The following is a 21,384-nucleotide window of genomic DNA, read 5'->3' as shown; positions in this document are numbered from 1 at the left end:
ACAAAAGTTTGAGAACAAGGTTAAGGCTCCCAGTTGGAGCAACAGATTTAAAACACAGGCCTAAAACTAACCAAGGCCCGACAACAAAAATTGCACATCCGCCAGACGCTTATGCAGCAAGAAAAGAAAATTCAGAAATCTGACCCTTCAGAGAACTGAATGACAAAACTCCAGACCTTGATGTAGAAAAGGTCAAAATCCTAAGAATCCTGACCCTACTCCTAGAGTAGCCTATGGATTCACACCGTAAGGACATTTCGCCATATCTTAGGGTGAATGTTTCTAGTAACACGCTACAAGCCAGAAACATGGTCTCAATGACCGACTCAGAGAACCCACGCTTATACAAAACTAAGCGTACAATATCCAAGCAGTCAGCTTCTGAGCAATATTTGGGTGAATGAAAAAAAAAAAAACAATTCGAAGGTCCTTCCTCAGAGGCAGTCTCCAAGGTGAGAGAGACTATACTAGGTCTGCATACCCAATACTGTGAGGCCACGCAGACGCATAAAAATTACTGATGCTCTCTCCTGTTTGACACGAGCCATGACTCGCGGAAGGAAACAGAGGAAATCGGGATGCAAGATTTTTAAAACGCGGCTAATCACCCGTCCGTGGAACATCATCCAGGTATGTCTCCAAAAGCATGCGCCCTGAGACAGATACTCTTGAAATCCACCACGGGATAAAGTCTCTTGATGATTGATCTAGATCTATCTTCTGAGACGGATCCAAATGATCTCCATTGTATGGAAAATAGCAAGAAAGGGGATGATGTCCAAAGAAACTAAAAGAACAATTCCCTCCATACATAGAGTCACTGAAAAGAGAATGGAAAAATAACCGCAGCTAAATTTAAAAACTCAACCCTCTGGTTGCAAGCTGGTTAAGCTATCGTCTGGACCATTAGAGCTTGCTGTTGGCCGGACAGAAGATAGCAGGGAGAGGAAAAGGAATAATTCCTTCATTAGCGGACCCCTGATAGAAACTTCTCCTAGATAGAGAATCTATTAAAGGTCCTTACCCTTGTGGATGGAACAAGGTAACTCTGCTCCAGATTCATTTCCCATCCATGGGAAAGTGGATTGGACAAGATCTCCCGAAAGACAGTTTGCTCAAAGGAAGGGTGACACCTGAACTGTATATTGTCTAGAAAGTACCCTTGCAATACCCCAAAAACTAAAAGTCTAAGAAGACGAAACTCGGCCTTGAAAGGATCGTGATCATGGAAACAATAAAAACACATCCATCAGGTCTATGTTTGATATGAACAGGCCCACTTGCAGCAAAGGAGAAGGAATACTACTTTGAAGGGCAGAACCTGAAAAACTTAGGGTAAATACCTAGATCCCGTTCTTAGCTGAGACTGGAATAATCACTCACAGAAAAGGTCCTGAACCCTGTTCAAGGAATGGTTCTCATCATACCTGGATTGAGATACTCCAGAAGGCGAAATCTACCCCTGGGAGGAAGTTTAGTTGGCTTCCCAAAGACAGAATGACCCTGCAGAAATAGGGAAAAAAAAAAAAAAAAAAAAACACTTTCCTTTAGTCTACTCTCTTGACGGGTGGTATTTTCCCTGTAAAGTCAGAGGATAATTCTGCCAGACCAAGTCCCAACAAGGTCTTCTCTAAAAAGCAACACCAGAAGCTTGGATTAGGAAGAAACATAAAATAAGAACCTGCAACTGCAGAACTAGAAAGCCTAGGCTGTACCACTAAGCCACAGGTAAGCATCTCAGCTGATTTCCAAGATTTCAGCCACAAGCCTGACTGGCTAGCACAGGAAGTCTAATAAGCCAAGGCATTGCTCTATTAACCTCCAGCTTCTTATCCATGCATCCGTAAAGGAACAGCTACCCTCCATAATGATCAAAGTTCTCAGCGCCATAGTAGAAAAAGCTCCCTTCTACTTAAGGCACGGTGACTTTTAATGGAGTCAGCAACAGGAAAATCCTTTAAAGGACAGGAGACAGGGAGAAAAGGTATCCCTAGCTTCTCCTACACCTGTGAAATCTTCCATAGCACGACTAGCAACATTTCCTCAAAAGAAGGATCATCATAGAAATGATCAAGTTTACAAAACTTCCAAAGGTTAACAATGACAGAGTTATCAATGTCGTCCAAGTAGCTAAAACCTCTTAACAGTACACGAGGTTTGGAAGCATACATCTGAAGTAGACCACTTCAGCATCAGATGAAGGAATTATACTGTCCAATTCTAAAAATGTACTCTACTCCGAAGTTACCGGCTAATCCTCCTCACCTAACTTAGGAGAAACAGCAACCTAAGTAGCAGAATGTGGAAACCCTACTATCTGAAATTTTAAATATCTTCTTGCATTTTCCCTGTAGGCAAGGGGAAAAAAAGCAGATAAAACCGCAGATATCGCAGAGGATATCTGAGCTGCAAAATCTGTAGGCAAAATACTCCTCCAGGAGATTGAGAGAAACCGCAGGGCACTGTATGTGACGCCAATGAGATTTGGGACGTTTTTAAGGAGAAAGCTGTGGCAATGTATGAACAGCATCATCCTTGGAAACATGAGGCTCAGAGTGCAACCAGCCATGTCTACATTCAATAGCTCTGGCAAACAAATACAGCAAATAATTTTTAAAAACAAAGTTTAAAATAAATCCAGAGGAACAGGAGGCTCAAATAAAAATATATTTTTATTTACAAACTCTATTATTTAATATAAGGGACTAAACGATTGTACAAACGATGTCCTAAAGAGCCATTTCTTGCAAACAGATCCCTGTTCCAAAAACCAGCTAATGTCTACCACTAAAACTAAAGTGGAATTAACATTAATATAGCATTTCACTCTCATAGGGCTTAAGTAAAACTGGTAATAAAAGTTTATACCGCACTGCCAGCAATGTCTTCTCTACCTGCTAATACATAAACATGTAGTTTCTTGTGAGAGTGTCAGAGCACATATTGTAAAATCAGAACGCCACTCCGTTCTGCTGGACAACGAGGCAGAGTATACTACATTAAATCTCACAGAAATCCAAAAACAGAATTTATGTTTACCTGATAAATTACTTTCTCCAACGGTGTGTCCGGTCCACGGCGTCATCCTTACTTGTGGGATATTCTCTTCCCCAACAGGAAATGGCAAAGAGCCCAGCAAAGCTGGTCACATGATCCCTCCTAGGCTCCGCCTACCCCAGTCATTCGACCGACGTTAAGGAGGAATATTTGCATAGGAGAAACCATATGATACCGTGGTGACTGTAGTTAAAGAAAATAAATTATCAGACCTGATTAAAAAACCAGGGCGGGCCGTGGACCGGACACACCGTTGGAGAAAGTAATTTATCAGGTAAACATAAATTCTGTTTTCTCCAACATAGGTGTGTCCGGTCCACGGCGTCATCCTTACTTGTGGGAACCAATACCAAAGCTTTAGGACACAGATGATGGGAGGGAGCAAATCAGGTCACCTAGATGGAAGGCACCACGGCTTGCAAAACCTTTCTCCCAAAAATAGCCTCAGAAGAAGCAAAAGTATCAAACTTGTAAAATTTGGTAAAAGTGTGCAGTGAAGACCAAGTCGCTGCCCTACATATCTGATCAACAGAAGCCTCGTTCTTGAAGGCCCATGTGGAAGCCACAGCCCTAGTGGAATGAGCTGTGATTCTTTCGGGAGGCTGCCGTCCGGCAGTCTCGTAAGCCAATCTGATGATGCTTTTAATCCAAAAAGAGAGAGAGGTAGAAGTTGCTTTTTGACCTCTCCTTTTACCGGAATAAACAACAAACAAGGAAGATGTTTGTCTAAAATCCTTTGTAGCATCTAAATAGAATTTTAGAGCGCGAACAACATCCAAATTGTGCAACAAACGTTCCTTCTTCGAAACTGGTTTCGGACACAGAGAAGGTACGATAATCTCCTGGTTAACGTTTTTGATAGAAACAACTTTTGGAAGAAAACCAGGTTTAGTACGTAAAACCACCTTATCTGCATGGAACACCAGATAAGGAGGAGAACACTGCAGAGCAGATAATTCTGAAACTCTTCTAGCAGAAGAAATTGCAACCAAAAACAAAACTTTCCAAGATAATAACTTAATATCAACGGAATGTAAGGGTTCAAACGGAACCCCCTGAAGAACTGAAAGAACTAAGTTGAGACTCCAAGGAGGAGTCAAAGGTTTGTAAACAGGCTTGATTCTAACCAGAGCCTGAACAAAGGCTTGAACATCTGGCACAGCTGCCAGCTTTTTGTGAAGTAACACAGACAAGGCAGAAATCTGTCCCTTCAGGGAACTTGCAGATAATCCTTTTTCCAATCCTTCTTGAAGGAAGGATAGAATCTTAGGAATCTTAACCTTGTCCCAAGGGAATCCTTTAGATTCACACCAACACATATATTTTTTCCAAATTTTGTGGTAAATCTTTCTAGTTACAGGCTTTCTGGCCTGAACAAGAGTATCGATAACAGAATCTGAGAACCCTCGCTTCGATAAGATCAAGCGTTCAATCTCCAAGCAGTCAGCTGGAGTGAGACCAGATTCGGATGTTCGAACGGACCTTGAACAAGAAGGTCTCGTCTCAAAGGTAGCTTCCATGGTGGAGCCGATGACATATTCACCAGATCTGCATACCAAGTCCTGCGTGGCCACGCAGGAGCTATCAAGATCCCCGACGCCCTTTCCTGATTGATCCTGGCTACCAGCCTGGGGATGAGAGGAAACGGCGGGAATACATAAGCTAGTTTGAAGGTCCAAGGTGCTACTAGTGCATCCACTAGAGCCGCCTTGGGATCCCTGGATCTGGACCCGTAGCAAGGAACTTTGAAGTTCTGACGAGAGGCCATCAGATCCATGTCTGGAATGCCCCACAGTTGAGTGACTTGGGCAAAGATTTCCGGATGGAGTTCCCACTCCCCCGGATGCAATGTCTGACGACTCAGAAAATCCGCTTCCCAATTTTCCACTCCTGGGATGTGGATAGCAGACAGGTGGCAGGAGTGAGACTCCGCCCATAGAATGATTTTGGTCACTTCTTCCATCGCCAGGGAACTCCTTGTTCCCCCCTGATGGTTGATGTACGCAACAGTTGTCATGTTGTCTGATTGAAACCGTATGAACTTGGCCCTCGCTAGCTGAGGCCAAGCCTTGAGAGCATTGAATATCGCTCTCAGTTCCAGAATATTTATCGGTAGAAGAGATTCTTCCCGAGACCAAAGACCCTGAGCTTTCAGGGATCCCCAGACCGCGCCCCAGCCCATCAGACTGGCGTCGGTCGTGACAATGACCCACTCTGGTCTGCGGAAGGTCATCCCTTGTGACAGGTTGTCCAGGGACAGCCACCAACGGAGTGAGTCTCTGGTCCTCTGATTTACTTGTATCCTCGGAGACAAGTTTGTATAGTCCCCATTCCACTGACTGAGCATGCACAGTTGTAATGGTCTTAGATGAATGCGCGCAAAATGAGGCTCTGCCTATGATTTGGGAAAGCCCCTAAAGAATAAGGTGTCTAAAACAGTGCCTGTCGATATAAACTTATCAAAATACCCAGATTAAATGATTCCTCAAGGCTAAATATGTGTTAATAATGAATCGATTTAGCCCAGAAAAAGTCTACAGTCTTAATAAGCCCTTGTGAAGCCCTTATTTACTATCTTAATAAACATGGCTTACCGGATCCCATAGGGAAAAACATAATTTATGTAAGAACTTACCTGATAAATTCATTTCTTTCATATTAGCAAGAGTCCATGAGCTAGTGACGTATGGGATATACATTCCTACCAGGAGGGGCAAAGTTTCCCAAACCTCAAAATGCCTACAAATACACCCCTCACCACACCCACAATTCAGTTTAACGAATAGCCAAGAAGTGGGGTGATAAAAAAGTGCGAAAGCATATAAAATAAGGAATTGGAATAATTGTGCTTTATACAAAATCATAACCACCACAAAAAAAGGGCGGGCCTCATGGACTCTTGCTAATATGAAAGAAATGAATTTATCAGGTAAGTTCTTACATAAATTATGTTTTCTTTCATGTAATTAGCAAGAGTCCATGAGCTAGTGACGTATGGGATAATGACTACCCAAGATGTGGATCTTTCCACACAAGAGTCACTAGAGAGGGAGGGATAAAATAAAGACAGCCAATTCCTGCTGAAAAAAAATCCACACCCAAAATAAAGTTTAACGAAAAACATAAGCAGAAGATTCAAACTGAAACCGCTGCCTGAAGTACTTTTCTACCAAAAACTGCTTCAGAAGAAGAAAATACATCAAAATGGTAGAATTTAGTAAAAGTATGCAAAGAGGACCAAGTTGCTGCTTTGCAGATCTGGTCAACCGAAGCTTCATTCCTAAACGCCCAGGAAGTAGAAACTGACCTAGTAGAATGAGCTGTAATTCTCTGAGGCGGAATTTTACCCGACTCAACATAGGCAAGATGAATTAAAGATTTCAACCAAGATGCCAAAGAAATGGCAGAAGCTTTCTGGCCTTTCCTAGAACCGGAAAAGATAACAAATAGACTAGAAGTCTTACGAAAAGATTTCGTAGCTTCAACATAATATTTCAAAGCTCTAACAACATCCAAAGAATGCAACGATTTCTCCTTAGAATTCTTAGGATTAGGACATAATGAAGGAACCACAATTTCTCTACTAATGTTGCTGGAATTCACAACTTTAGGTAAAAATTCAAAAGAAGTTCGCAACACCGCCTTATCCTGATGAAAAATCAGAAAAGGAGACTCACAAGAAAGAGCAGATAATTCAGAAACTCTTCTAGCAGAAGAGATGGCCAAAAGGAACAAAACTTTCCAAGAAAGTAATTTAATGTCCAAAGAATGCATAGGTTCAAACGGAGGAGCTTGAAGAGCTCCCAGAACCAAATTCAAACTCCAAGGAGGAGAAATTGACTTAATGACAGGTTTTATACGAACCAAAGCTTGTACAAAACAATGAATATCAGGAAGAATAGCAATCTTTCTGTGAAAAAGAACAGAAAGAGCAGAGATTTGACCTTTCAAAGAACTTGCGGACAAACCCTTATCTAAACCATCCTGAAGAAACTGTAAAATTCTCGGTATTCTAAAAGAATGCCAAGAAAAATGATGAGAAAGACACCAAGAAATATAAGTCTTCCAGACTCTATAATATATCTCTCGAGATACAGATTTACGAGCCTGTAACATAGTATTAATCACGGAGTCAGAGAAACCTCTTTGACCAAGAATCAAGCGTTCAATCTCCATACCTTTAAATTTAAGGATTTCAGATCCTGATGGAAAAAAGGGCCTTGTGACAGAAGGTCTGGTCTTAACGGAAGAGTCCACGGTTGGCAAGAGGCCATCCGGACAAGATCCGCATACCAAAACCTGTGAGGCCATGCCGGAGCTACCAGCAGAACAAACGAGCATTCCTTCAGAATCTTGGAGATTACTCTTGGAAGAAGAACTAGAGGCGGAAAGATATAGGCAGGATGATACTTCCAAGGAAGTGATAATGCATCCACTGCCTCCGCCTGAGGATCCCGGGATCTGGACAGATACCTGGGAAGTTTCTTGTTTAGATGGGACGCCATCAGATCTATTTCTGGAAGTTCCCACATTTGAACAATCTGAAGAAATACCTCTGGGTGAAGAGACCATTCGCCCGGATGCAACGTTTGGCGACTGAGATAATCCGCTTCCCAATTGTGTACACCTGGGATATGAACCGCAGAGATTAGACAGGAGCTGGATTCCGCCCAAACCAAGATTCGAGATACTTCTTTCATAGCCAGAGGACTGTGAGTCCCTCCTTGATGATTGATGTATGCCACAGTTGTGACATTGTCTGTCTGAAAACAAATGAACGATTCTCTCTTCAGAAGAGGCCAAAACTGAAGAGCTCTGAAAATTGCACGGAGTTCCAAAATATTGATCGGTAATCTCACCTCCTGAGATTCCCAAACTCCTTGTGCCGTCAGAGATCCCCACACAGCTCCCCAACCTGTGAGACTTGCATCTGTTGAAATTACAGTCCAGGTCGGAAGCACAAAAGAAGCCCCCTGAATTAAACGATGGTGATCTGTCCACCATGTTAGAGAGTGTCGAACAATCGGTTTTAAAGATATTAATTGAGATATCTTCGTGTAATCCTTGCACCATTGCTTCAGCATACAGAGCTGAAGAGGTCGCATGTGAAAACGAGCAAAGGGGATCGCGTCCGATGCAGCAGTCATAAGACCTAGAATTTCCATGCATAAGGCTACCGAAGGGAATGATTGTGACTGAAGGTTTCGACAAGCTGTAATCAACTTTAGACGTCTCTTGTCTGTTAAAGACAGAGTCATGGACACTGAATCCATCTGGAAACCCAGAAAGGTTACCCTTGTCTGAGGAATCAAAGAACTTTTTGGTAAATTGATCCTCCAACCATGATCTTGAAGAAACAACACAAGTCGATTCGTATGAGATTCTGCTAAATGTAAAGACTGAGCAAGTACCAAGATATCGTCCAAATAAGGAAATACCACAATACCCTGTTCTCTGATTACAGACAGCAGGGCACCGAGAACCTTTGTAAAAATTCTTGGAGCTGTAGCTAGGCCAAACGGCAGAGCCACAAATTGGTAATGCTTGTCCAGAAACGAGAATCTCAGGAACTGATAATGATCTGGATGAATCGGAATATGCAGATATGCATCCTGTAAATCTATCGTGGACATATAATTCCCTTGCTGAACAAAAGGCAATATAGTCCTTACAGTTACCATCTTGAACGTTGGTATCCTTACATAACGATTCAATATTTTTAGATCCAGAACTGGTCTGAAAGAATTCTCCTTCTTTGGTACAATGAAGAGATTTGAATAAAACCCCATCCCCTGTTCCGGAACTGGAACTGGCATAATTACTCCAGTCAACTCTAGATCTGAAACACATTTCAGAAATGCTTGAGCTTTCACTGGATTTACTGGGACACGGGAAAGAAAAAATCTCTTTGCAGGAGGTCTCAACTTGAAACCAATTCTGTACCCTTCTGAAACAATGCTCTGAATCCAAAGATTGTGAACAGAATTGATCCAAATTTCCTTGAAAAAACGTAACCTGCCCCCTACCAGCTGAGCTGGAATGAGGGCCGCACCTTCATGTGGACTTAGAAGCAGGCTTTGCCTTTCTAGCAGGCTTGGATTTATTCCAGACTGGAGATGGTCTCCAAACTGAAACTGCTCCTGAGGATGAAGGATCAGGCTTTTGTTCTTTGTTGAAACGAAAGGAACGAAAACGATTATTAGCCCTGTTTTTACCTTTAGATTTTTTATCCTGTGGTAAAAAAGTTCCTTTCCCACCAGTAACAGTTGAAATAATGGAATCCAACTGAGAACCAAATAATTTGTTACCCTGGAAAGAAATGGAAAGTAAAGTTGATTTAGAAGCCATATCAGCATTCCAAGTTTTAAGCCATAAAGCTCTTCTAGCTAAAATAGCTAGAGACATAAACCTGACATCAACTCTGATAATATCAAAAATGGCATCACAGATAAAATTATTAGCATGCTGAAGAAGAAGAATAATATCATGAGAATCACGATGTGTTACTTGTTGCGCTAAAGTTTCCAACCAAAAAGTTGAAGCTGCAGCAACATCAGCCAAAGATATAGCAGGTCTAAGAAGATTACCTGAACACAGATAAGCTTTTCTTAGAAAGGACTCAATTTTCCTATCTAGAGGATCCTTAAACGAAGTACCATCTGACGTAGGAATAGTAGTACGTTTAGCAAGGGTAGAAATAGCCCCATCAACTTTAGGGATCTTGTCCCAAAATTCTAATCTGTCAGACGGCACAGGATATAATTGCTTAAAACGTTTAGAAGGAGTAAATGAATTACCCAAATTATCCCATTCTTTGGAAATTACTGCAGAAATAGCATTAGGAACAGGAAAAACTTCTGGAATAACCACAGGAGCTTTAAATACCTTATCTAAACGTTTAGAATTAGTATCAAGAGGACCAGAATCCTCTATTTCTAAGGCAATTAGAACTTCTTTAAGTAAAGAACGAATAAATTCCATTTTAAATAAATATGAAGATTTATCAGCATCAACCTCAGAGACAGAATCCTCTGAACCAGAGGAGTCATCAGAATCAGAATGATGATGTTCATTTAAAAATTCATCTGTAGGGAGAGAAGTTTTAAAAGATTTTTTACGTTTACTAGAAGGAGAAATAACAGACATAGCCTTCTTTATGGATTCAGAAACAAAATCTCTTATGTTATCAGGAACATTCTGCACCTTAGATGTTGAGGGAACTGCAACAGGCAATGGTACTTTACTAAAGGAAATATTATCTGCTTTAACAAGTTTGTCATGACAATCAATACAAACAACAGCTGGAGAAATAGCTACCAAAAGTTTACAGCAGATACACTTAGCTTTGGTAGATTCAGCACTTGACAGCGATTTTCCTGTAGTATCTTCTGGCTCAGATGCAACGTGAGACATCTTGCAATATGTAAGAGAAAAAACAACATATAAAGCAAAATTGATCAAATTCCTTAAATGACAGTTTCAGGAATGGGAAAGAATGCCAAAGAACAAGCTTCTAGCAACCAGAAGCAATAAAAAATGAGACTTAAATAATGTGGAGACAAAAGTGACGCCCATATTTTTTCGCGCCAAATAAGATGCCCACATTATTTGGCGCCTAAATGCTTTTTGGCGCCAAAAATGACGCCACATCCGGAACGCCGACATTTTTGGCGCGAAATAACGTCAAAGAATGACGCAACTTCCGGCGACACGTATGACGCCGGAAACGGAAATAGAATTTTTGCGCCAAAAAAGTCCGCGCCAAGAATGACGCAATAAAATGAAGCATTTTCAGCCCCCGCGAGCCTAACAGCCCACAGGGAAAAAGTCAAATTTTAAGGTAAGAAAAAAATGGTCAAATCAAAATGCATTATCCCAAATATGAAACTGACTGTCTGAAAATAAGGAAAGTTGAACATTCTGAGTCAAGGCAAATAAATGTTTGAATACATATATTTAGAACTTTATAAACAAAGTGCCCAACCATAGCTTGGAGTGTCACAGAAAATAAGACTTACTTACCCCAGGACACTCATCTACATGTAGCAGATAGCCAAACCAGTACTGAAACGAGAATCAGCAGAGGTAATGGTATATATAAGAGTATATCGTCGATCTGCAAAGGGAGGTAAGAGATGAATCTCTACGACCGATAACAGAGAACCTATGAAATAGACCCCTTAGAAGGAGATCACTGCATTCAAATAGGCAATACTCTCCTCACATCCCTCTGACATTCACTGCACGCTGAGAGGAAAACCGGGCTCCAACTTGCTGCGGAGCGCATATCAACGTAGAATCTAGCACAAACTTACTTCACCACCTCCATCGGAGGCAAAGTTTGTAAAACAGAATTGTGGGTGTGGTGAGGGGTGTATTTGTAGGCATTTTGAGGTTTGGGAAACTTTGCCCCTCCTGGTAGGAATGTATATCCCATACGTCACTAGCTCATGGACTCTTGCTAATTACATGAAAGAAATTACAGCTTCCAGCATTACATCGTCTTGTTAGAATGTGTCATACCTCAAGCAGCAAGAGACTGCTCACTGTTCCCCCAACTGAAGTTAATTCCTCTCAACAGTCCTGTGTGGAACAGCCATGGATTTTAGTAACTGTTGCTAAAATCATTTTCCTCATACAAACAGAAATCTTCATCTCTTTTCTGTTTCTGAGTAAATAGTACATACCAGCACTATTTTAAAATAACAAACTCTTGATTGAATAATAAAAACTACAGTTAAACACTAAAAAACTCTAAGCCATCTCCGTGGAGATGTTGCCTGTACAACGGCAAAGAGAATGACTGGGGTAGGCGGAGCCTAGGAGGGATCATGTGACCAGCTTTGCTGGGCTCTTTGCCATTTCCTGTTGGGGAAGAGAATATCCCACAAGTAAGGATGACGCCGTGGACCGGACACACCTATGTTGGAGAAATGGTGATGTTCCGCTCTAGGAAAAAAAGGAGGCGGGAACAATACCATCAGCCAAGAAAATGAAGCGCACATATACATTGCACTTCATTTTGTCCAGACACAGACTAGGGTCGGCTGTAAAACAAAGGAGACCCACTCAACCGCAGCTTAAATAGAATAAATAATAAGTAGCTCCGCTCCCGCGGACAGTGTTGAAAACACCTGAAAAGCCCCATAGGAGTGGCGCCTCTAAGAGAGAGAGCACGTCCTCCTAACAGTCCGTGCAGGACCAGAGTGGCTGCCAAGATCCCGCTGCCAGCAATGTAGCATAAGGCAGTCAAGGGAAAAAGTATTAGCCATGATTGCATGAGAATAAGATTGATAACTGAGCCACCTTAAAAAGGTTAACTCCTTCCTTGCCGTGAAGGAGTTAAACCTTAAGTCTTCATGTCACATATGAAGTGCCTGCCCACTGCCATAAACCACCCTTATACACTTAAGGATACATTGCCCCACCTTTAGTACAGAGGGTCCTTAATCCCTTCAGTGCCAGCCTCCTAGCCCCAGAAGACAAAAAGGCACTTACCTGTACATCCAGCTGTCCGGCAGGAGGATAGACCACCAAGTATGAGAGGATGCCACTCCTCACAGTGACCTGTGTAAGAAAAGAGAACAGAGTAAGCCTACTCTAGCACTAATATAATGTTATATAATTCTGCACTATGTGCAGAATTATATAACATTTTTTAGGTTTACTGGCCCTTTATGTATCACTTCCCTTTGGACTTGACTGTCCCTTTAAAAGCGTAGCAATTTCCCTCTTGTCCATTTGTATCCTCAACCAATCAGTAGTTTGCTAATAAACTAATTTTTCCCATATTAATTGAGGCCAATAAAATAAGAACATAAACAATGATAAAGACAGTTTCAGTAGAACTCTAAAATGGCAAAAAGTCACCGCTATTAATACTGCTTGAGAAACACTTCATGGGTGAAGGTTTTACAAGACAGTACAAATATTAATAAATATATTTTATTTTTTTATTTATCAAATATGGGGTTACATTTGTATAGTAAATCATTCTAGTCCTGATCCCTTTATTTCCCTATAGAATTTAGGTAGTACTGATGAAAAGACTACAGGACTAACTGCAAAACATAGCGCCAACGAGACCAGCAATTATAAAATACAATGACTTGAAGCCTAAAAGGCTATAGCTAATCATCTGAAACTGACATAATCCTTGTTTAATACATATGTGACTGATATAAATCAGAGTCTTTCCCTTTAACTTCAGCTTCCAAGTATTTACCTTTGGCAGCTACAGACTTACTCAGCTATATAAACAAGTTTCAAGACAAAGGTTAACATGATTTAGGATATTGATTATGTTTGAACAAATGTCACACTTCTGAACATAAACATAAATTGTATTTTACCAGGAAGAAGCCATTTGCAGATAAGATCTGCAATAACTTCCACCACGTAAGCTATCCGTTACATGAATTTACATGTTCTGGAAAAAAAGAAGAGGAAGAAATGGTATCACAAGCAAGGGCTTCATTATCTCATACAGCCATGTGTTACATATAAGCAGATAGGGCAGCATGCACACCCACCAAAAGGGCTGAAAAATACCTCCATGCCACAGACAATTTTTGACAGAAAAAAAGCAGAAAGGAGTAAAGGGCCATATTGTGAACGCGCAGCTAAGGCTGGACCACCATGCTATAAACTCCTCTAAAATATATTCTATATATAAATGCATTTTGTAAACAAACCCTAATAAAGCAAATACATTTTAAAAATAGATATGTACTAGGAGATACAAGTACAAATATGTCAGTAAGGGAGCAATCTAACTCGAGTTTTTAAAGAGCAGATACACATAAACTTGTCTTTGCTATGTTGCATTATGATGAAATCTACCTTGGCTTTCTTCATGCTGCTCATCGCCTTTCCTAAGTCTTCAACATCTATCAGGCTACTGGCTCCCGTTTCAGTTTCCCCGTCAGTATCTGACTCACTGGTTGTTTCATACAGCTCCTCCTAAGAAAGGAAAAAGGTTGTTTACAAGGCCCTACTTGCTTTAAAAATATCTCCCAATCTCTATTCGGAAACCAACTAATGTATCACATTTCAAGTTTTTGTTGTTGTTTTTTCACTCTCACACAGACACATACGTAACATTCTCTGTTTAGCTGTCAACTAACTAAAATCAAACTGTAAAATCAAACTCATTCTAAGGGCAACCATTAACATAGTCTTGGAGATTTTATATTACAAAACATTTAAAAGTAACAAAAACATGCAAAATGTGAGAATATGAATGTTGAACCCAATTTTTAAGTTTTTCATCTTAGTTTATCCAATTAAGTTAAACATTTAGAGACTAGAACAGAATAATTAGAACTGCTTAAAGGAATAGTCTAGTCAAAATTAAACTTTCATGAGTCGATAGAGCAGGACATTTTAAGCAACTTTCTAATTTACTACTATTATCATTTTTCTCTTCATTCTCTTGGTATTTTTATTTGAAAAGGCAGGAATGAAAGCAGAGGACACAGCCCATGTTTGGTTCATCACCTGGGTAGCGCTTGCCAATTGGTGTCTAAAATGTAGCCATCAAGCACTACCCAGGTGCTGAACCAAAAATGGGTCGGCTCCTAAGCTTCCATTCAAATAAAGATACAGAAGAAAAATGAATAATAAATTAGAAAGTTGCATGCTCTATCTGAATCATGAAAGTTTAATTTTGACTAGACTATTCCTTTAAGTATTACTGCTATCCACGATCATTTGGTTAGCAAAATTGCTTTCTTATCTTATACCCACTGCTGAAGCGGATTAGGGACAGATATGGGACAGGGTTCAGCTGATTAACTCTACATTGTGCACTTCCAATTCTCATAATTTGAAAACCGATCATTTCAGAGTTAAAATTAAAGGCAAAGGTATTTTTTTTACTAAGCATTATTAGATATTTAAGTGTTTCATGTATCTTTAAGGTCTGGTAACCATGTCTTGTCAAGCTGATGTCACTACAGAAAAAAAAAAAAAAAAAAAAAAAAAAAAAAACACACTACCTCTGCCACATCATGCTCTGAGTCGTGTTCTTGGTTTTGCTCCTGCTCCAGGGTCTCAGTGCTAGATTTACGTTTAGATTTGCATCTTTTCTTCTTACATTCCCCTTTGCATGTTTTCTTCTCTCCTTTAATTAGAGCCTGGAGTCTAGTTAGGAATTTTGCCTTCCAGGCATTAAAGTCTGCTTCAATGCTGCCATGCTTGCTTTTTACCACATTACAGTCCCCCTCTGCACGGGTCATAACACGGCTAGCACTTAGCATCCATAGCCATTTATCAATGCTCTTCCCAACCTGCAATGATAAAAAAATATATATATATATCTATATCCATTATCACTAGCTCTTAACATTAGGCAGTCATTTCATTCATGTTTCTGCCCTACTGCACTGCAGATACCACCTTCAATTGTAATATAAAGGGACAAGTTATAGGATTTAAAAAGGGTTATATTTATTATAAAAATATTGATCAATATATTTTAATGTGTACATTAAAATGGAACACCCAATTTAGTGTTGCAAACATTAGGCAGCTCTGGATAAATGAGCAGTTAATATATAAAAAAACAAGCATATGTCATGTTGCAGAAAGTTGAAGTGTTGGCACGGACAGAAAAGTGGATCAGCTCCATAGATCTTATAGTATATACAGAAGAGTAAAATTGGAGGAGAAATTATTATTATTATTGTATTAAGATAGGTAGAAAGAAAGCCATGAGAAGGCAAATGTGTGATAGCGTGTTTAACCCCTTAACGACCAACGGCGTACCCTGTACGACGTTGGTCGTTATGTCCTTAAGGACCAGCGATGTACCGCAGAAATAGATATGCAAAGCGGTGGTGCCGATCGTTGGTGGGTGGGAGCCTTTGCAGGGAGGATGGGTGGGCGACCCATCGCTGTTGCAGTATCCGTATCCTGTCCGTGATTCTGTGAAGAGGCGGGGCTCAGGAACGTGCGTGTGCTCGCCCATGGTAATCACATTTACCAGTCCGAAACTGTATAAGCAAAAGAGGGAGAAGGGAAAAGGGAAAGGGAGTGGGAAAATGTTTTGGAAAGGGATCCGGGAGGAGGTAGGGTATTGAGGGGGGAGATACACTACAGAAAATAGGGGGATTCTATTTTTTTTAAATAAGGGCACATTTGTTAGGAAAATGGGTACTGGCAGACAGCTGCCAGTACCTAAGATGGAGGCCAATAGGTTGAGGGGGGAATCCTACAATGCAGAATATTTTTATTTTAAATTAAAAATACCCTTTAATTTTAGTACTGGCAGACTTTCTGCCAGTACTTAAGATGGCAGACAATTGTGGGGTGGGGGAGGGAAGAGAGCTGTTTGGGAGGGATCAGGAGGTGGGATATGTCAGGTGGGAGGCTGATCTCTATACAAAAGCTAAAATGAACCCTACAAGTTCCCTAATAAACCCCTTCACTGCTGGGCGTAATACACGTGTGGTGCGCAGCGGCATTTAGCAGCCTTCTAATTACCAAAAAGCAACGCCAAAGCCATATATATGTCTGCTATTTCTGTACAAAGGGGATCCCAGAGAAGCATTTACAACCAATTGTGCCATAATTGCACAAGCTGTTTGTAAATAATTTCAGTGAGAAAGCTAAAGTATGTGAAAAAGTTTGAGAAAAGGTGAACGATTTCTTTTTATTTGATCGCATTAGGCGGTTAAAATGGTGGCATGAAATTTCACAAAATGGGCCTAGATCAAAATTTTGGGTCCTCAAAAAAAAAAAAAAAAAATAATATATATATATATACACATACATACATACATACATACATACATACATACATATATATATATATATACACACACACACACACTTCAATATTGCTTACAACGTCATTTGCGCCCCTAATACAGTCCCTCAGTATTACATTATCTCAATATCCCCTTTTTATTTATTATTTTATTTTCATTTTCTAATAGCCAACAGAATGTATTTTATATACTCCCATAAGATCTCTATTGAAATTTAAATTGTATAAATTCTTGTTACTTTTTAACGAGGAAACACTATATATTACACTGTATCTATGTCTATGTAATGTTTAAGGCAGAAGCTATATAAGAGGTTAAAATCAGCACTGAATTGAACTACTGTGATTGGTAAACGATTACCCTATCAGAGAACGAATGTTCCTTTAAATTACTTACACGTTTGTACAATGTCAGCTACGATTACGGCATAAGGCCGAAACATGTCAGCCTGTTGCTTACGTGTGTTTTCTTTTTAAGTGCTTTGGCACCTCCATGTTATTTTACCACAAGTGGATTATAATAAAGAATTTTGGATTTTACTTCGCTCTGGAGACTTCTATTATTTCAAGCCTATCCATTTCCAGGACTTCCATGAGCGAAGGGAAGCTCGCACACTCTATACTCTGAGCCCTATTCAAGAATTTTCTACCCTGGTGTAGGAATAGCCCTGTTGTGTTTGAGACGGGCGTTGATTGGCTGGTGGACACCACGTGGGCGGACGTCCCTCAAACGTCTTGCGGATCATCTCTGACGAAAACGGACGGACTTACTTTCCCGGTGTTACCGAGTCCCTGGAGACACTAAGGTAGCGGTGAGTGGGCGCAGCTAAGGCTGTGGTGGGCACGGGTTGTCCTGCACAGACCCATTCATATACCGCATATATCTTTACACGGACACCGTTTGTGTTAGCTAAGGTCTGAGTCTTTCCAGAGTTATTTCACAGCCTCATTGGACTTAACTAATATGGGCCAGAGGTATTTTACTTAGAGTGTTTGCTTTCACTTGTAGCGGTTGTGTGAACCACTTTCTACATTGATATCTATATCTATAGATATAGAGAGAGATACACACACACACACATATACACATACATATATACATATATACATATATACATATATATATATATATATATATATATATATATATATACACACACACGAAGGGTTATTCAAGGATTCCTGACAGATATCAGTGTTCCAATGTAACTATCGCTAATTTTGGAGAAAAAAAACCCAAATGCTTTGGAAATAGGAAAGTGCTACTTATACTTATTGCCCTATAACTTGCAACAAAAAGCAAACATGTAAACATTGGGTATTTCAAAAACTCAGGACAAAATTTAGAAACTATTTAGCATGGGTGTTTTTTGGTGGCTGTAGATGTGTAACAGTTTTTGGGGGTCAAACTTGAAAAAAAAAAAAAAATGTAAAAAACACACTTTCTATCATATTTTCTATAAAAAAAAATTATAAAAGATATGATGAAAATAATGGCATCTTTAGAAAATCCATTTAATGGTGAGAAAAACTGTATATAATAATAATAATAATATGTCTGGGTACAGTAAATGAGTAAGAGGAAAATTACAGCTAAACACAAACACAGCAGAAATGTAAAAATAGCCCTGGTCCTTAAGGGGTTAATAAAAGATAACCCAATGTGAAGGGTGCTCTATTTTAGTACAAATACAAAGTGCATTAGCAAACAAATCAGACAGCACAAATAAATATATTTAGAAGTGCAAGTGACTCTGGAGGAAGTAAGACAAATACCCAAGGTTGTGGGTAACCGGTCTAGAATGTTGCGGGGATGCTAGATATATTTTAAAGCATGCATGATGTTGACAAGCTGATATTTCTAGATCAAAAGGAGAAAGAAGAAATATTGAGCTTGTAATAGGTTTCATTGAGTAAAAGTATAATAAGAATTGGAGCTTAGATTCAAGCAAACTCATAGGTTTGAATGTTGAAATCCAAAAAATTAAATCTGTAACAGCAAGAAAAACGGACATTTTGAAAACACTTGAATTTTGAATGTGTGTATATGGTTAAAATGAAAATGGTAAAATAAAATATTTATTACCGTATTGTAATGACTGCTATAGACTGAATTTCCTAATCCAAATACAGCATATCTGATGCCTTTGAGAAATGTTTTTCCAAAGCGGAAGTCATTGGAAGCTTCATCCAACCACTTGCAAAACCATTCCGCGCCCTCAGGTGGTTGTCCATCGGTGTAGGTCGCAACCAAGAAAACACAGATATTTTTGCTAGTGGTCTACAAGAATAATAAACACATACGTCAATATAAAACAGAAAAATATCAGAACAAAGTGAATTGGATATAATTTGCTAAAGCAAAATTATTTTTATTGTGAGAGTTATTTACCATCTTGTTCTGCTATATTGTACTACTTGCTGCATATACAGATTTATAGGGAAAAAAAAAAAAAAAATAGATGTGTGGGGCTGGCGCTAGTATATAAACCTACAGCTCTCTCCTAAAGGGGTGCCTAGTCATCCCTTGGAATAGTTACAAAATGTAGATAGTGGAGTGAGCGCCAAAAAAGGCAGAGGTGTAATACAAGTATAATAAAATAATGTGTGTGTAAATAAAATATAAAATACAAAATATATAATATATAATAATGGTTAAAAATGCTTTCCTTGTTAAAATTCTGGTAACAATTTAATAGAGGTATATGTCGTATAAAATGGTGCTGTTTAATACATATTAATACACAATATCATGGATCCATGAATACTTTACATAAATGAAATAGCAACAGTCTAAAACAATGAATAAAAACAAAATTGGATTAAACCGTAACATACATATGGCAGATACAATGGATAATATAGATATATAAGAATACTTCAGATATAGTCCAGTGATAGTGTCCAAACAATGTGTGACACTTGAGAGTCCAGTGAAAGAGTAGTTTTGTAGGAAGTGTCCTAGAGTGGTTAAGAGTTCAGTGTAATCCAAATGATCCTTGTGGTGTCAAAATTCAAGTGTAAATCCAAAAGCCAATGACAAAGTAGAAAAAGCAGTAAAAAATGTGGGAAAAAATGTGAAAAATAAAAATCCAAAAATAAAAATAAATAAATATAAAAATCCAACTCAATATAAAAGTGTGCAAAGACAAGTTAAAAAAAAATATAGGAATCAGATGTTGGGAGTGAGATAAAAAATAGAGAAAAAATATAAAATTGTAAGTGTGTAAACAGGAAGGAGTCCTGAGTGTTGTTATCACACTGGTGTACCAAACCAAATATGAATACAATTAGATAAAAAAATACAATGGAAAAAAACCTGTGGAGAAAAAAAAAAACAAGACAATACTAAGAACAATAGAAGAAATACTTTTTTAGAGTATCAGAATGTCTCTCACCATTTATATGTTGACGCATTTCGGCCTGGTATCAGGCCTTTCTCAAGACTGTATAACTGGTGAGTAGTGAGTGTATTTATAAGGGTATTGTGCCTATCAAAAAATTAAGTTTGGGCGCCAAAATTACTCATTTCCAGGAACCACCCCTTATCCTAAATGAATTGTGGGTATGGGCAAACTTCAGGCCTAACTCTCCAAGTGTGGGCAAATCTTTAAATGATTAAATTCTTAAATAATCATATCTTCTTATTTTTGTGAATAAACCCCAATGCGATTAGTAGCAGAGTTGTCTAAACTGTAACCTTAATGGTTTGTCCAACTTGTGGAACCTTCTAACAAAAAGTGTTTGTGATATCGGCGAATTCTCGCCACTTGTTTACTACCAGAGACTGTCATTTCCGGCATCGGGTTGGCAACGTCATTTCCGGCTTCCGGTTTCAATTTCGCCGGATATTTACACTAACTCCGTAGCGGTCAGGAGGATGAGGCTTATCCTGTGTTGGTTAATATAAAGAGGGACCAGATCTAATGTGTATATGCTTGTTCAAATTGCATTAAATGATCGGACTTGAAAAGGCTTCTTGTGTTGTTTTTTCGGGGATATTTAGCTTTCTATTCATACCTAGTTTTATACTAAATATCATCCGGGGTAAGTTAGAAACCTATCTGATCACCTACGTTAAGAGATCACATAGAATATACAGTAAGTGATTCCATACACCTTAGAGATTTTGTAAACAATGCTAGATGTGATACATTAAAAGAAATATCTAGAAAGTATTGAAGCATAGTTGGTTAAAGCATAGATAATGTGTATCCACATATTGATAAAGGTTTTTATAGGATAATATAAATGTGTTGCGAGATGGACTGATAGGAAGACAAATCTGTACTCTAAACCATAGATCTTTATAGTTAGATTAACCCTAATGCAAAACCAAATACTGATACGAAATTGATCAGACTTATTCATAGCAAAAGAGGTCCATAATCATATTTTGACATCCAGTTAGAAAATTAGAATATATGCAGGCATAGGTATACATAGCGGCACTCACATGGGACTGTTGAATCATATAATAAGGATGTTACCATTTTTAAAAGAACATATGAGTTAAAAACATAATAGAAAGATGTATATATACACATATACAAATA

The 21,384-nt window shown here is 39.0% G+C and overlaps 1 protein-coding gene across 1 annotated transcript in view; it reads right to left on the bottom strand.

The window, feature by feature from the left end:
* LOC128653901 (S-adenosyl-L-methionine-dependent tRNA 4-demethylwyosine synthase TYW1) overlaps nucleotides 1–21,384 on the bottom strand; it is an 824,555-nt gene that overhangs the window by 751,962 nt on the left and 51,209 nt on the right. The window contains exons 5-7 of the mRNA XM_053707460.1: nucleotides 18,915–19,109; nucleotides 15,057–15,347; nucleotides 13,900–14,019 (exon numbers count right to left, since the gene is read on the bottom strand). Coding sequence (XP_053563435.1) covers nucleotides 13,900–14,019; nucleotides 15,057–15,347; nucleotides 18,915–19,109 — 606 coding nt within the window. The remainder of the gene's footprint in view (nucleotides 1–13,899; nucleotides 14,020–15,056; nucleotides 15,348–18,914; nucleotides 19,110–21,384) is intronic.

This window comes from Bombina bombina, chromosome 3, assembly GCF_027579735.1.
Source record: "Bombina bombina isolate aBomBom1 chromosome 3, aBomBom1.pri, whole genome shotgun sequence".
In the NCBI taxonomy this organism is placed as follows: domain Eukaryota; kingdom Metazoa; phylum Chordata; class Amphibia; order Anura; family Bombinatoridae; genus Bombina; species Bombina bombina.
The sequence above is the reverse complement of the archived record's forward strand: the minus strand, read 5'-3'. Positions and strand labels throughout refer to the sequence as shown.